This window comes from Halichoerus grypus, chromosome 3 (assembly GCF_964656455.1).
Source record: "Halichoerus grypus chromosome 3, mHalGry1.hap1.1, whole genome shotgun sequence".
NCBI classification, from domain to species: domain Eukaryota; kingdom Metazoa; phylum Chordata; class Mammalia; order Carnivora; family Phocidae; genus Halichoerus; species Halichoerus grypus.
Window position 1 is genome coordinate 152,838,657 of NC_135714.1, and position 16,392 is coordinate 152,855,048.

Consider the following 16,392-nt stretch of genomic DNA (forward strand, 5'->3'; position numbering starts at 1 on the left):
TGAATCCCAGGCGCTATGTCCTTGAGCTTTCTCTTGCTTCCATTTCTTCACTGTAGACGGTTTTCAAGTTTTTTGTCAAATGACTTAATATGTGTAGAGTGCTTACATTGTGCCTGGCTTCCTGGGGAACCCAATAAATGGGAGCTATTACTGTAATGGGGACTCAGTACAAGGGGAGGATGGGGAGGAAAATCATTTGACCCTGACGTGGAATAAGGCACGTGGAGGTGGGGCCCTGCTCCTACCTGTGGGCTGTGGACTCCGTGGGAAGGAACAGGGAGCCACACCTGTTGGGGACAGCAAGTGGGGACAGCATTAACAAAGACATAGAGGTGGGCACACAGGAGGGTCTGGAGATGGAGAGCCATTAGGTGCGGCTGGGGGGCAGGGAGCAGGTGCGGCAGAGAGGTCGGGGTGGCAGGAAACGTAATCCTTGGATGCAGAGCCAAGGGGGAGCCACCCAGGTGACCAAATCTAGGTCAGCTTCCATGTCCTCCTCTGTAAAATGGGAATGGTGATAATAGTAACCTGGTAGAGCCTTGCAGGCTGTTCCCTGACCCTGTCTGTGACGACTCGGGTGCTGACCGCCCCCCAAGTTCTGTGAATGATCTGGAAGGACTGGAAGGACTTTTGCTCTGTTCTGCTGCCTGCTCCCACTCCAGGCCCGCAGGGAACAGCCTCAGGACTTCCTACTGGGCACAGAGTCAAAGGCATGCAGGTAGGAGCACGGCTTCTATGCCCCAGCAGCCTTGGAGCCCCCCGTCGACACCTTCCTGAGTGGCCCTGGTGACCCGGCTCAGCAATTCGCAGCAGGCGACAACCCCACACTGGTGAGGTTTCCACACGAGCCCCATGAAACCTCCTTCCCCCACCCATCTTTTGGGCCACTCTCTCCTACAGCCACTGCACGGCCCCTGGCCCCGGATCCTTCCAGCCCTGGGATTGGTCAGAAATGGAAAGGACGCCAGAGAGGCCGTGCTTTCACCCCGAGAAGGATGGCCCAGACAAGAACACAGGGCTGAGGGTGGCAGGGCAGCCCCCGGCCCGTGGACTGCTTCTGCGACAAGTCAGGATTCCCAAGTAAGCCAGGTGTAGGTGGGGCAGAGCGGAATACGTGTGAACAGGGTTGAGGGGGTGCTTTGCAAATTCAGAGAGCAGTGAGCCCTTGGGTGCTTTGGTGGCAGCCAGGCCAGCTTTGTCCTTGATCTTGGGGGTGGTGTGTCATCAGATCTGGAAACCCCTGAACCCTCTCACCTGTCACCCGCCTAGTACTGCAGCGCCCCTGTTCTCTGAGAGGGCTCACGGCTACCGAAGACGGCTCAGCGGCTGGATGTGGGTTCGGCTTTTCCTCTGTCTTCCGTGTCTGCCCATCCTCCCCAAGGAGGCCCTGATGACAGGGAATGGCCGGGAGCAGGTGGCCCTGGAGGGTCGGAGGGGGAAGCACAGGTGGGAGACCACCCCCTCTGCGCTCCAGGGTCGGCTGGGACACAGGGATGCTGCGTGGACCCTACGGGTGTCTATACGGCCGGGGCTTAGAGGTGTGTAGCACGCACATGTATGTGGCCCATTGTACGTGCTTGTCTCTGCGCTGTGCGGGACACACTGCATCGATGTAGTGTGGGCATATGAACGTCATCTGTAGTTAGCGTGTACACACCGGGGATGTCTCTGTACAAAGTGTGGGGACATTGTGCGTACAGTGTGCGTGTGTGTCTGTGTGTGGTGTTGGTGCAGAGTGGGTTCTTGGGGGTGGACTGTATCTGAATGCAGTTGCATACCTGTGTGTGTGTGTGAGAGAGTGTGCGCCGCACCCACCCTGGTAAGAGTCAAGGTGCATCACGGTGGTCCTGGAGGCGTGGCCACTTGTATTTAAATGCAACAAAAATATAAAGACATTTTTTTAAAATACTGAAGAGCTCTCCAAGTGAATGACTATATTATTGTTAGTTTCAGGGAAAAAGTGTGTCTTGAGTTCAAGGTCAGCTTTCCGAGTCTTTCTGGAAAGAGCTGGAACACTTCTTGGCCATGGAGGGCTCAGTGTGTCGCCCCTGCCATGGGTACCCCGTAGGCCTGGTTGCCAGGGGCAGAGGCAGCCCTGGATAGGCTGTTGGGGGCCTGAGTGCTGCTATGGCCTTGGCCCAGACCCACCTCTGGGCTTTGGGATCCTCCTTGGTGAGCCAAGGCCCTGATGGGACCCCCGATGGAGTCCTCCTTGGTGAGCCAAGGCCCTGATGGCCCCTTGCCATCTCAGACCCCCGGCCTCTCCAGCCTCCTCACCTCGGGGCTCTCGGGAGCCACCAGGTTGCATGGCCACCCAGACGGGGGGCTCTGAGCTCCGGAGGTGGGGATTCAGGCCCTGCCCTACTACCTCATTCAGTCAGCAGTGTTCTGCCAGCTCCTGTGTGCTGGGGGCTGCGCCAGGGGCTGGGGGTACAAGGCGTGCAAAGCTGGGCTCAGTGCCTACTCTCCTGGGCTTAGGGTCCCACGGGAGTGACTGGTCTAAACTACCACTCACACACTTACACAGCAGCCCTGTGGTTATTGCCACGAAGAAAGGTTCCAGGGCTCTGGGGGCACGTGTGGGGTCAGCAAACACTGGCCAGGTGGCACCAGCAAGTTCCTGACTCAGCCTCCTCATCTCTGAAGGCGGATAATGGTGCCTGCCTCCTGCAGTTGGTGGGGAGGGAAAGGGGGTGGGGGGGTGGTTAGATGAGATGGTTAGATGAAATGGTGCAGGTAAAGCCGCAGGCCTGGCGGGTAGTTAAGGTTTCTACTCTGAGCTCTTGTGTTGTTATTACACTATCCTCTCTTCCTGCCTCTGAGTACGGACCCTGCAGGCATTCTGCGGTTTGGGACTTCGGGAGCAATGAACAGCCATTTGGAGTGAAGGGCTGAGGCTGTGTTTGGGGGAGCAAGGGTGTGTGGAGGGGTGTTTAGGGGGAGGAGTGAGGTGAGAAGGGCCAGAAAGGCAGGATGCTGTCCAGTCTGTGGGGCGAGGCTGTAGGCAGGGAGGCAGACACAGGAGAGGGTAGAAGGAGGACAGGGCCTCAGGGAGGGGGGCTCCCAGTATCATGAAGGCAAAGAGGAACGGCCCCCTCCTTGGGCTCTTCCCCACTGAGGTCTGCCCCTCCCCCCCAGGATCCACTGAACTTCTACCGCCCCTTCCCTTGGTGTGTGAGGAGCCTGGTCTGGTGGCCCAGCCCTGTGGGCCTCCTGGCAGCTTGGCAGCTGGGCCCAGAGCTGTGTCCTCGCATGACCTCAGCCTCGGCATCCCATTTGTCCTGAGCCAATTGCATGATGGTCCAGGGCCTGAGAGGACAGCCCATTGCCAGGAACCAATTGCATCGCTGCTCTGGCTGAAGGGAAAAGGTTGCCTTCTAGTTGCTTGGATGGAGAGACTGGGGGGGGGGGGTCGGGCCCCCGCCAGCTAGGGAAAGAGGCAATTTGCTGACCGGTGGTAGGTTCATCAGCTTATGACAAAGGGGACTGTGGGTGACACCTCACGTGGTGGTCTCTGTGTCCAGTCCTGTATGTCCTGGGTAAGTGCTACTGCTGTCAACCGAGACGCGCTCCTGGAGCTGGGACGCCAGGAGCCCCACGGGGAGGGCAGGAGCCGTGTTGTGTGGTCTGTTGTAGCTCTGCCATCACACTGCGTCTGCACATGCCCCTGAGGCAAGAAGGTGGAGGTCCATCGCCACTCTCCACCCCTGCCCCTAGAACCTGGCCTCCCCTCCCCACCGGGGCGGGCTCTGCACCTGTGGGCAGCAGGTGAAACACAGGGGCGGCCATAGCCGCCCAAGCAGATTTCTAGTGGCTTCCTGGGGCCACGGTCCTTCCCTGACGGCCATATGGGCTCTGGAGGGGCCACCTTATCACAGTGACACCAGCTGGTTCTGAGCCAGGAGCCGTGCGCACGGAGGAGGAAGGCAGGCCTGCGGGTGTCTGGTACTTGCAGTCGGAGTCCTGCCTGTTCGTACATCCTGCTTCAGGATGCCCCCTCCTCTTAGGTTCTGCCTTCCCTTCCTAAGGGAAGTTTTAGGGACTAAGATCAGACCAGACGGGGGCCTGAGGCACCACCCTCTGAGGCAACCAGCACTCCCTGGGTGGAATAGAAGAGCTCACAGAATTGGGGTCCTGAAGAAGCCAGGTGCTAGGTGAGCAGTGGCTGCTGGGAGTGCTAAGACCACTACCTGAGTTGACAGGCAGATCCCTGGCCTCACCCCAGTGGCCCCCTCAGCAGCTCGTTTGTCCCCCGGGGGGTGGGGTGGGGGCTCCGGGGTAGGGCTTCTGCCTTAAATCCGTGTAGCCCGTACATACTGATCCCCTACCCAGGCTCAGGGCAGCCCCCGGGGGTGAGTCAGTGCCCCATTCCTCATCCCACCTGGGGTGCCAGGAGCAGAGTCCTGTCCTCAGTGCCAGGTGCTCGGGGCCAGGCCCAAGGGAGGAAAGCAGGAAGTCTTGTTGCTTCTCCTTTGCTTGGGCTCTTCTGCCCTCCTTCGTGTGAGTAGGCAATTTTGAGTGTTCTGTACCTATTCTGGGTACAAGTTCTTCGTAGTCTTCGTGGGATATGTGATTTGCAAATATTTTCTCCCATTCCACAGCTTGTGTTTTCATTCTCTTAATGTCATTCACAGAGCACAAGTTTTTAATTTTGATGAAATCCAATTCGATTTTTTCCTTTTATGGATCATGTTTTTGCTGTCCTATTTCTAAGAGCTCTTCGCAAATGCGAGATCATGAAGATTTTCTCCTGAAAGTTTTATAGTTTTAGCTTTGAATCTCTGATACATTTTAAGTTAGTGGTTGAGTGGGAAGGACTAACTGTGCCTACATCATTTGTTGAAAAGACTATCTTCTCTCCATTGAATTATCTTCTCACCTTTGAACAAAAATCCGTTGCCCTTATATGTGTAGATCTGTTTCTGGACTCTTATCTGCTCCATTGATCTGTTTCTCTCTCCTTGCTAACAGCACACTGTCTTAATTACTGTAGCTTTATAGTAAGTTCTAAAATCAGGTAGTGTGAGTTCTTTAAATTTACCTTTTTTTTCTCCAAAATTGTGTTGGCTGTTCGAGTTCCTTTGCCAGTCCATATAAATTTTAGAATCTGCTTGTTTATATCTGCAAAAATTCCTGCTGGGACCTTTACTGAAATCGTGTTAAATCTACACATTAATTTGTAGAGAATTGTCATTATATATCATCACTATATTGAGTCTTTCAACCCATGAACATGGTATAGATTTTCTTTGATTTTTTTTTTAATTAGTGTTTTGTAGCTTCAGCATACAAACCTTACACATTTTATTAGATTTATTTCTAAGCATTTCATTTCTTGGAGCTAATTTAAGTGGTATATATTTTTAAAATTTCCATTTCCAATTGTTCATTAGTAGTCTATAGAAACATATTTAATTTTTATGTGCTGACATTGTATCATAAGTCTTTGCTAAACTTACTAATTAATTCTGTGAGCTTTTTTTGCATATTCCTTGGGATTTTCCATCTAGATAATGATGTCATTTTCAAATAGGGACAACTTGACTTCCTTCTTTTTGCAATCTATATATACTTTATTTCTTTTTCTTGACTTATTGTACTGACTGGGACTTCTAGTATGATACCGAGTAGGAGTGGTAAGAGTAGACATCACTATCTATTTCTGATCTTAAGAGGAAAGAATTCAACTTTTTATCTTTGAGTATGATATTAACTGTGGGTTTGGCAGGTGTCCTTCATCTGTCAGGTTAAGGAAGTTCTCTTTTATTCCTAGTTTGTTGAGAATTTCTTCTTTTTTTTTTAAATCATGAATCAATGGGGGCGCCTGGGTGGCTCAGTCGTTAAACGTCTGCCTTCGGCTCGGGTCATGATCCCAGGATCCTGGGATCGAGTCCCACATCGGGCTTCCTGCTCGGCAGGGAGTCTGCTTCTCCCTCTCCCACTCCCCCTGCTTGCACTCCCTCTCTCGCTGTCTCTCTCTCTGTCAAATAAATAAATAAAATCTTTAAAAAAAATAAATCATGAATCAATGTTGAATTCTGTCATATGCTTTCTTTCTGCATCAATTAATGTAATGTGTGTTTTGCTCTATTAATATCATTGATTGCATGGATTGATTTTTGCATGTAGAATCAGCCTTATATTCATTCCCAAGATCAACCCAACTGGCTATGGCATATCATTCTTTCTATACGTTGCTGGATTTGATTGGCTAATATTTCGTTGAAGACTTTTGCGTCTGTGTTTATGAGGGATATTGTCTGTAGTTTTATTTTCTTATATAGTGTTCGTGTGACTTTGATATCATAGGAATGCTGACCTCATAAAATGAATGGGAAAGTGTTCTTTTCTCTCTTACTTTTTTTGGGGAAAAAAAGTATAGAATTGGTGCAATTTCTACTTTAAATGTGTGGTGGACTCCATTTTTCTGAAAGAGGATTCTCTAAGTTTCAGGCCCCACAAAACCATGTGGGGCTTTGAGGGCAGGTTGTTCTGTATAATCAGAGGTTTCAAAATACTGTTTCCGAGAGTGTCACAAGAAGCAGCAGGTGACTGTAGGCCCAGACAGCAAACCTCTTCAGCCTCCTGCTTCTTTAGAAATCACTTATTTCCCATCCTGGCCAGTTTTAGGCAGAACTACAGCTAACTCCCAGTGGGGCAACATAGTTTGGGTAAGACCTTCTTTGATTTGCCTGAACTTTGACTGGCTGTGTGCCTTTAGGGGAATCACTCTACCTCTCTGAGCCTCGGATGAGCCAATGGGAAAAAGAAGATAACAAAGTATCTTCCTTCAAGGGGCTGGTATAAGGGTGAGAATGTGCTCAGAGAACTAGACAGTTCTTCTGGAGGCAGATATAAGGAGCTGTAGACAATTCCCTGGTTTACAAAGTAGGAGGAAGAGACAGAACTGGGGAGGAGAGAATAAGCAGAGTGGGCTGAAGGAAAGATGGGAGGAGAGCTCCTTGGGAGGCAGCGACAGCTGCCCTCTGAGCCTTCTGGTCTCCCAGAGAGTCTCACAGGCATTTGAGCCCCTGTGACCCTCGGAGGGGGCATGATTGCCTGCATTCATTTGTTCAGCATCTCCTGGGGTCCACCTCTGGGCCAGGCATTTCAAAGATATGGAAGCTGAGGCTCAGAGAGGTTAGGAGATGTCCCCCAAGGTAACACAGCCCCCGGAAGAACTGGACCAGAGCCCCGCGGTCTGCTTTTACACTGTAGCGAGGGGAACAAGTTGGACCAAGTTCAGAAGAAAAGAAGCAAATGGTCCATCCCTGGTCGGCGCATGGGTAGGAGTTAATAGCACTGACTGAAGCCAGACTGCTGGGCCTGAAGCCCTGCTCACCCACTTACCTAGCTAGGTAAACTGAGGACCATCCGTTAAGCACAGTGCTGCAGTTTGCCATCTGAAAAATGAGGGTAATATTGCATCTACCTCAGAGGCTCTTATGAGGATTAAATGGATTCATAAGTAGGAAATACTCAGAACAGTGCCTGGCACATGAATGCCATACAAACATCAGCTATTATTATTTATAAAGATGCGAGGCCAGACTTCAGATTCAATGAAGCCACTCATTTAGGTTCTAAAAGGATTAAGTTGTAAAAACACTGGAAGCTTGAGGTCCTCCAGTCTGCCCTCTGTGATCATGAATCATGCAGGCCCAGCCTCGGGAGTGACTGGCCCAAGGCCATGTGGTCCTGCACACCAGGCCCAGCCTTCCTGAGCCATTGCTCTATGACGACACGCTGCCTCCCTGCTTTTAGACCCATGCGTTTCACAATCCGATGTTCTTAGGAGAGAGATGGCGTGACACGGACCGTAAGATGTGGAAGCAAATCCTGGAAGAGAATTGGACGTCTTATGTCAACTAATGTCCAGGAGATGGTGAGCTCGCGGAACCTGCCAGGGAAGGGGGGAAGATGAGGGTTTTGGAAGAGGGTTTTGGGGACTCAGCACATCCGGCCCTGCCCTGGGCCTCGCCTGCCACCTGCACCCCCGTGCTGCTGAGGGAAGGGTGCAGGCCTTAAGAGGCTGCCTGCTGGGGATGAGATCACCTCGCGGAGTAGCTTTCCTGCTTCGCTTAGGCTCTGGCGCCATCTTGTGGCCACACTTTGCACAGGGGCTTAGCAGAGGCAGCTGGCTGGGCGGCCTCAGAGGTCACCTAGACCCACTCCGGATTTTATACGCACCCTCAGTTGCCTCCTGGGGACCCAAGGACTCAAGGATAGAGGAGGAGGGTGCAGGAGCCAGAGGGTGTGGAATTAGGTAGAAGGCACTTGATTGGGAAATCCTGAACTGGATTCTGCGATGTCGCTCCCACTACAGGGTGGGAGGCCATGTGAGCTGGGGTCTCAGGAGGCATGATTTCCAAATTTGGTTTTGGACTTGATCCTGGTGCACTCTGGGCTGCCGGCATCTGTTTGCTCATCAGCACGGTGGGAGAGGCTCTGACTTGGCCCACTCCCACCCTCGTTTCTTCCCACACCTTGCGATGCGCTCACAGAAGAAATTCAACGTTGGTTTCTCCAGCAGACATTATGGTCGAGTCAGCGTGTTCTGGGCTCATTGCCTTCCATTTCCATGGCCATGCCGGGTGCAGGGGACTGCGGCTTGGGGAAAATGGGGGTGGAGGGGGTAGATCAAGTGTTCCTTTCACCCTGGCAGGGCAGACCTAGGTGAATCTGAGTGCTGATGTTACCTTGGCCTGAGACCTGGACGAGTAGGCTTGGCTCTGCCACCTAATCATTCCTCCACCTTGGGCCACCTTGTGAGGCTGGGAGAAGCAGAGTCTGTGGTCTGAGTGTACCCCTGAGGTGGGTAAATTTGTGATCTGGTCCCTGTGGGAGTCTGTGGCGCATGGCATTGTGCGTTGCAGCTGCCTCACGTGGGTAGGGCTCAGTTTGGGGTCATGGAACCCAATCTGTCCTGTGAGACCCAAGGTACCAAGGCCCCCTGGGCACGTGACTGTTCTGGGTGCATGTGGAGCTTCTGGACTCACAGGCCCGACCTTAGCCAGCGCGCCTTTGTCCTCCACTGCTCTGCCTTCCCAGGCCACCCTCGGATCTGGCCAATTCGGCCCTTCCCTCCGTCCTGGATGCTCCCCAACCCCTCCCAGACTACCTGTGACCCTATCTCCTTACAGTAAGCCCTCCCTTGCCCAAATTCATCTTGGCTGTGACTTCTTCCAGTTGGTCCTCTCCCTCAGACCCGAAATTGCGACATTGCTTTCCACTCCTTTCTCTCTTTCTTTTTCCGTTCCCTCCCACATCTCTCTCTCTGTCTCTCTTCTCTGTGTGTATGTGTTTCTCCCTGCCTGTCTCTGTATCTCTCTGTGTCTCTCTGCCTCACTCTCTGTCTCTCTTTCTCTCAGTGACCCTGTAGCTTTCCAACAACATCCCTGCCTTTTTCCCAGCTTCCCCCGGTCCCTTAATTTGGGGAAGATGACTTGTGGGACACACCACAGCCAGTAAGCGACAGAACCTGGAACAGAACCAGAATTCAGTGCTCCGTTTCACTCCAGAGCCTCAGTTTCCCCATGAATTAAATGACAATGATCAGACATGCCCCACGAGGCCTGGCAGGACTCCAGCAGAGGCCTGGCCTGGGGCACCTGCGGCCCCCACACCAGGCCCCACGCAGGGCCGCCCTGCCTTCCACCCTCACCCCCAGCCTTGCCTGCTTTACTTTCAGCAGGACTGCCGCTCCGCTCACTGCAGGGAGGGCTTCAGGAGGGAAATACGGTGTCCATGCCAGCTTCCCTGGGTGGGTCTCTTCAGAGATACTGTCGTGCAAAGGCTCTTAGGGATCCGTATTACTCATCTGGTGTGGGATGGGTGCTCCTCACTGCCAGGGTGTTTGTTGTAGGTCACACCAGTGGTTCAGTAGGGCTGCTCTGTGTCCCGGGGCACAGGCCAGGGGACCCTGGAGCGCTTGTTCATTGTTGGGTCCAGTACATGATTAGTGCTCTGGAGGGAGGCCCGCCGTTTTGGAATTGGAGAGGAACATCTCTTTAGAGTTTTAGGCTATTTTATAAATGCATGCTTTTGCATCTTTGCTTCAAGAGCATGAGCTTCTGTAACATCTATGTAAGGTCTTAGGCGACGCCCCGCTCCTCCCATTGCTCTGGGCTGAGGGGATTTAGAGCCCCTCTCGGTGACTGGCTCGACGATGCTGTCTGAATTTGCTGCAAACGTGGGTGTGGACTACCTTCACAGTATGACAGTGCTGTCCCACCAGGACCCCTCAGCCTTGGAGGACAGGAGTCTTCCTTCTGCCTCCATTGACACTAGGGAGATGGTGTCAACAGTAGACAAACTCCTGTGCTCCTCAAGAGACAGAGGAGACACAAGAAAGGGGGGGGGGGAGAGGGTGGGAGGTGGGGTTGGAGGGGTTAGGCAGGGTCCTGTGAACCATGGGAGGGGTTTGGATCTTATTCTTAACATTATGGGAAGCCATGGGAGGGTTGAAAGAAGCGGGACTGGGGGCGGGGGGAGGGATGACATGATTGCATTTATGATTTTCAAAGAGCATCTTGGTGGCTGTGTTCTGGGGCAAGAGTGGACCCTAGGAGGCCGATTAGGAGGCTTCTGCTTTGATTCAGGCAAGAGGGGTGATGGCGGGGACCAGGCTGGGGGTGGGGATGGGGACAGAGAGGAGGGACTGCCTAGCAGCCCCAAGTAGGCAGTTGACTTTGCCTGAGGACAGCAGGGACCACATAGTATATCAACCCTGCTCTCTCAACCTTGATGATTCAGGCTTAGTGTTTTAGAGGGCACAGTGATATACATTCCCAGGGGACAGTCAAGGTCACACAAGACGTGCAGATTGCTTGTATTTACATTGTTTTTATGGAACTAGGGGAATAAAACATTTATTTTAAAAATGTAAAAATGGGCGCCTGGGTGGCTCAGTTGGTTAAGCAACTGCCTTCGGCTCAGGTCATGATCCTGGAGTCCCGGGATCGAGTCCCACATCGGGCTCCCTCCTCAGCAGGGAGTCTGCTTCTCCCTCTGACCCTCCCCCCTCTCGTGCTCTCTGTCTGTCATTCTCTCTCTCGCAAATAAATAAAATCTTAAAAAAAAAAAAAAAAAAAAAAATTTAAAAATGTAAAAATGTAAAAAAAAAAAAACCCCACACATGTAGTTCTGTTTTGTTGGCTGTGGCCCTTGTGTGTGGTTCATGTTCCTGACCCTAACTGGATCCTGAACCTCGCTTTCGTCCAGGCCCTGCTGGCCGTTCTGGCCCGGGCTCAGCCTCAGAGGCCCCTGGCTGACTTAGATGGTCACTTTCATTCTCCCCTTGACTGTGGCTTAGAGACAGCTTCCAAAAGTTCAGGTGTGAGTGAGCCATGGGGGACCCCGGATGCATGTCCACCACGCGTATTATCTCCCTGATCTCCCCCCCAACCCCGTGATGCTGACCCTTTTCTCCATGTTAAAGAAGGGTAACAAGGACACAGAGTTGGGGTAATTCATCCAAGATCCTACAATTAGCAAATGACAGAACCAGCCAGCATTTGAATCCAGAGCCCGTGCCCTCCACCTATACCCACTTTCTTTGCTGCTTGTCCCTCCCTGACGGAGCAGGGTCAGTACATCAGAGTGACTGTGTCCTATGCCACCCTTGGGCAGGGGCTCCATTGCAGGTTCCGTGTCTCCCTAGTGGAGAGCTTGAGCTTTGGTGTCCAACAGCCGGGGGCCAGCTCCTCGTCATTCTGCCATCCAGCTGTGGAGCCTTTGCCGGGCCCCCTGGCTGTCCTACATGGGAGTTACACCTGTCTGTCACCCGGAACTCTGGCACCACATGGCCAGCCAGCCAGTGGCACTTAGAAGGAGCTTCACAAATGCTACTTTCCTCTCCTCCTCCCCCAGAAAGGGGACAGGGCTGTGTGGTAGAGACGAAATCCTGCTGGAATGTTCCCCCTGGGGTCCCGAATGTGAGAAAGATCACATGGCCTCAGAGCTCACCTATGATGCTTCACTGGCAGGCTCTGGGAGATCATCTGGTCCCACTCTTTCATTTCTCATTTTTTTAGATGAGTAAACTGAGGCCAGGAAGGGGACGACTTACCTAACACCCCCTTGCTGGCCTGCCCATCCCCTCCACCCCCAACTCCTCCACCCCAAAGCACCCTCTCTGGGGGCTGGGAAAAAAAACCCCTGGTCCAAGCATCTGGAAAACCTTAGAGCGAAGGAGGGGACATGGGCACAGGCAGTCTTGGTTTGAGGGAATGGCGTGACCCTTCCACATTCCCGGCCCCTACCCACGCTCTCTGTGTTCTGTCTTGTTCTCTCGGCAGGTATATCCGCACCATGTACCTGGGGATTCAGAGCCAGCGGCGGAAGGAACACCAGCGACGCTTCTACTGGGCTATGATGTATGAATATGCAGACGTCAACATGTTGCGCCTCCTTGAGACCTTCCTGGAGAGCGCCCCCCAACTGGTGCTACAGCTCTGCATAATGATCCAGAAGAACAGGGCTGAGACGCTGCCCTGTGAGTGTCCCCCCCACCCACAGGAGGCTGGGAAAATGACCTTCTCTTGTGGGCTGGGACAGGGCCCCGCCCTCCAGCTGGGGACCACCTGGTGACTGCCTCCTGCACACCCCATGGGCATTGCCTGTCCCAATCCCCGAGTCCCCACCATGCCCAGGCCCCCATGTGATGCCGACCCAGCCCACACCAAGAGCGTGTGAGTGGTATAGACGTTCCCCATACACCCATGTGCAAGCCCACTGCACCTGCTCATGACCACTATGTTCCTATGAACAGAGCAGAGCCAGGGCTCAAATGTCCCTGGGAGCAGAAGAACGGAGTGCCCTGGGTCTCCCAATCTGGGGGGAATGGCCCCTCTTCTTTGGTGCTGGCCTGAGCTGAGGTGTGTGCACATCCATGGGAGGGGGGAGACTGTCTAGGGATGGCATGTGACAGAAGACTAAACCACATTAGACAATGCCGGCAGTTTTAGACATTTTTAAGCTGTGGTGCCCTTGCTTCAAACCCAAGTTTATGTAGCAAGCCCATTTTAAAACATGCTCAAACAGCTTTGTTCCCGTTAGATGGGGGCGGAGGTCCCATCTACTGGCCCCACCCACTGGCCCCACCCCCCTCATACCCCCTGTGGCCCCAGATGGTCTTCGAGGAGCCCCCGAAGCCCCCAGAGCCCAGTCAGACAGCACTGACCCCTACAGCTGCAGAAGTCTCTAGGTGCCACCTAGTTGCCTGAGGAGCCCTTTGGAGGTTAGACTTTGTGGGTCGAGGCAGGGCGTTGCACCGGATCACCGATGGTCTGACAGACTACAGGTGCCATGGCTGTGTCTCAGAGCATATTTCAGGGGGGACTGGAGCCCAGCAGGGGGGAAGGTCTAAGATGAGAAGGGGCTGAAGATGGCATCATGGGGGGACACTGGGAATGTTTAGTCTGAGGAAAACTTGGGATGCGTGAATGGTCCCATGGGAGGGGGACCATGGGAGGATGGTCATCCCAAAGAGATGGAGGGAGCTACAGGGAGAATGTTATTGATTCAACATGTGGCAGACATTTAAAATAGCAGGAGCCATCCAGTGCTGGAATGTCTCAGCAGGTAGTGAGTTTCCTGTCACTAGGAATATTCAAGCAGAGATGCTGCTGAGGAGACTCAGCCCAGAGGTTCCTGACTCCAGAGGGCATGAGCTTGTACGATCTGGGGTAGCAAGACAGCTGCTCTCCATGGCCCACCTCTCCCTGGCCAGTGGGGCCTCCCAGCCCTGTGGGTTCTCACCTCTGGACCCCACAGCTCCTCTAGGTGCTCCAACGGACCCTCAGTGCCACCATGTTTATGAACATCTTCAGAGCGCTCTCCAATGGGCATCCCCCACCCCTGCCTTACCCCACATGTCTGCCAAGGGCAGCCAACCTCTGGCCTGCATGGAAGAGCTTTGCCTCCTTACCTTTTCCAGACTGGCTGGCCCTTTGCAATCTGCATTCCCCTAGTCACTTAAGCAGAAAGGGAGTTTAAGCTTCAAAGGCCAGCCATAGGTTCAGGCCGGTGCACTCGATCCTGACATTTAGAGCCAAGGACCTAGTTCTGAACCCAACTGTGCTGCCAACAGAGTCCCCCACGCTCTGGGAAGCTGGCTCCCAGCTAAAGCCTCCTGCCCACCCCCAATCCAGGACAGCCCCAGCTGGAAGTGCCCCCAAGGGAAAGGGGCCTCGGGGCAGCTCCCTCTGTCCCACAGAACACTAGCTGCAGTCCTGCCAACCCCTCACAGAAGCGAGGAGTGGGGGGGATGTGGGGAACTTTGAGGAGCAGTGCCCACTGTTAGGAGGAGGTCTCGCCCAGCCCCTGGACATCAACAGTTGGAGCTGGGTCCCAGCCTGAGTCTGCAGCACCAGGGACCTGTCCCTGAGAAGGTCTGGAAGGAGCTAAATAGACAACTAGCTCCAATGGGGCATCCGGACACTAAACAAGAAGCCACACTGAGGACAGCAGGGCTGACAGTCCTGTGGGGCTTCCTCCCTGGGGAAGGTTCCCTGGCTTGTCCTCGCACACACTCCTCTTTTAGAGCCAGCGGCTCACTCAGAGGTCGGGTAAGCATTTCCCCACATTTGTTTGGCAGGTGAAATAGGTGTTTCTCAAAATAGGCTTCCATTGTTAAATGCTTTTGGGAACTGCTGGGCTAAACAAAGGTCAGTGGCAGTCTTTGCTGTTGGACTGTGATTTCCCAAGACAATGATGGGGTCTGCAGCGGGAGCTGGATTGTTGGGAAGGAAGGAAACTCACCGTCACTGAGCACAGACTGCAGGCGGCATGGCATTGCCCCCTTCCTTAACTTCTAGATGGTCTGCTCATCTCCGGACCATTTTGTTTAGAAATAGATGCCTTCCTTCTCTTTTCCCATAAAAGGCTGTATGAGATGTAGACACATTAAAGAAAATCAGTTGAAATATTAGAAATTGGAGGAGGGGAGAGAAAGCCTGAGAACTTGGAAGGGACATGGTGACATGAGGTGTTCCGGCCATGGGAATGCTTGACCATGGCAGCGTAGAAAGTTAGAGGTGACACCCATCCTGCTATTTAACAGCTGTTACTGAACCGTTCTGTTCCTCAGTTTTCCTTTCTCTGAAATGGGGATAATGTTAGTACCTACCACAGAGGGTTGTTATGAGCATTTGATGACATGACCAATGACCAATGTCACGGGCCACATCTGGCCATTTTGTTGTTGGTGGTGGAGTTTTTGTTGTAGATACACTTTCTGAACTGGACTACAAGCTGTGCTGGTGGGCTCCATGGCTAAATGGCCTGGGTTTGGTGGGCTTTGATGACACCTGTCCACTTATACTGTTAATCCTAGTAGATGGATAGGAGGTCACAGCCACTATCACTTTAATAGGCGAGTTTTCTGTTGATCTTGCCCCATGCCAAGCTCTCCCAACCTTTCCCATCCCCACCTTGTGTTCCCCACATATCGCTGGGCTAACGGTGCAGTATTCAGCCTGCAAGACGGATTGTATCCAATTTCCCCGTAAGACCGGACACAAGTGAAAAATATGTCTGATGTTCAGAGAGGAGCGCAAGGACTGAGGATATGATAATAATCAACAACCATACAAATATTACGCCAGAGTCATTTGAGCATCTCAGCAGGGTCTTCCTTAAGTCTGATGTCTTCAAGGTTTAAACAAAGATAAAAATAAAGATATGAAGGGAGCCAATCATGCTGCCATGCGATTTAGGCTGGTGGTGAGGCTGGTAGTGTCGGCTGAAAGCTTGGCCATATTGCAGGCAGTGGTGGGGTTTGGAGAGCAGTCGGCATGGCGGGAAAAGTGAGACTGAGTGTCACTTCCATCTCCACTGCTTACTGACTTTATGGCGTGAGGCAAGTTCATTTCCTAACTGGGCTTCTGGATCTGTAAAGTGTGAAGAGTAAGTACGTTGTGGGTTGTTGTGAAGGTCTAATGAGCTGCACATACACTCCTACAGCAGCTTGCTCGGCGTGTGCTAGGCACTTGATAGTGTCTGCCATTCAACAAAGATGCATTCATTTGGGCACCATACTATGTGCAGAGGGGCAACAGGGAACACGACAGACGTGGTCCCTGCCCTCATGTGTCTCCCGTTTCTCTGAGCAGACAGAACAAAATCAGTGAGACCGATGACACATGTTAAGTGCTTTGAAGCAAACAAACCTGGTGCTGAGATCACAGATAAGGTGCTGAGGGGTGGGGAGAGAGCCTCCCTCGCAGGAGTGTCAGAGAAAGCCTCTCCAGAGAGCTGACATTTAGGCTGAGTATAAACAAAGAAAAAGAGCCAACTGTGGGAAGAGCAGGAAGAACCTTCTAGGCAGTGGGAACAGCATATGCCAAGGTCCTGAGGTAGGAAAAGCCTGGCTTGTTCCAGAAAGCGAAA

The 16,392-nt window shown here is 52.7% G+C and overlaps 1 protein-coding gene across 1 annotated transcript in view; it reads left to right on the forward strand.

Moving 5' to 3' along the window:
- XKR6 (XK related 6) overlaps positions 1–16,392 on the forward strand; it is a 308,582-nt gene that overhangs the window by 270,717 nt on the left and 21,473 nt on the right. Inside the window, exon 2 of the mRNA XM_036092404.2 lies at positions 12,300–12,496. Coding sequence (XP_035948297.2) covers positions 12,300–12,496 — 197 coding nt within the window. The remainder of the gene's footprint in view (positions 1–12,299; positions 12,497–16,392) is intronic.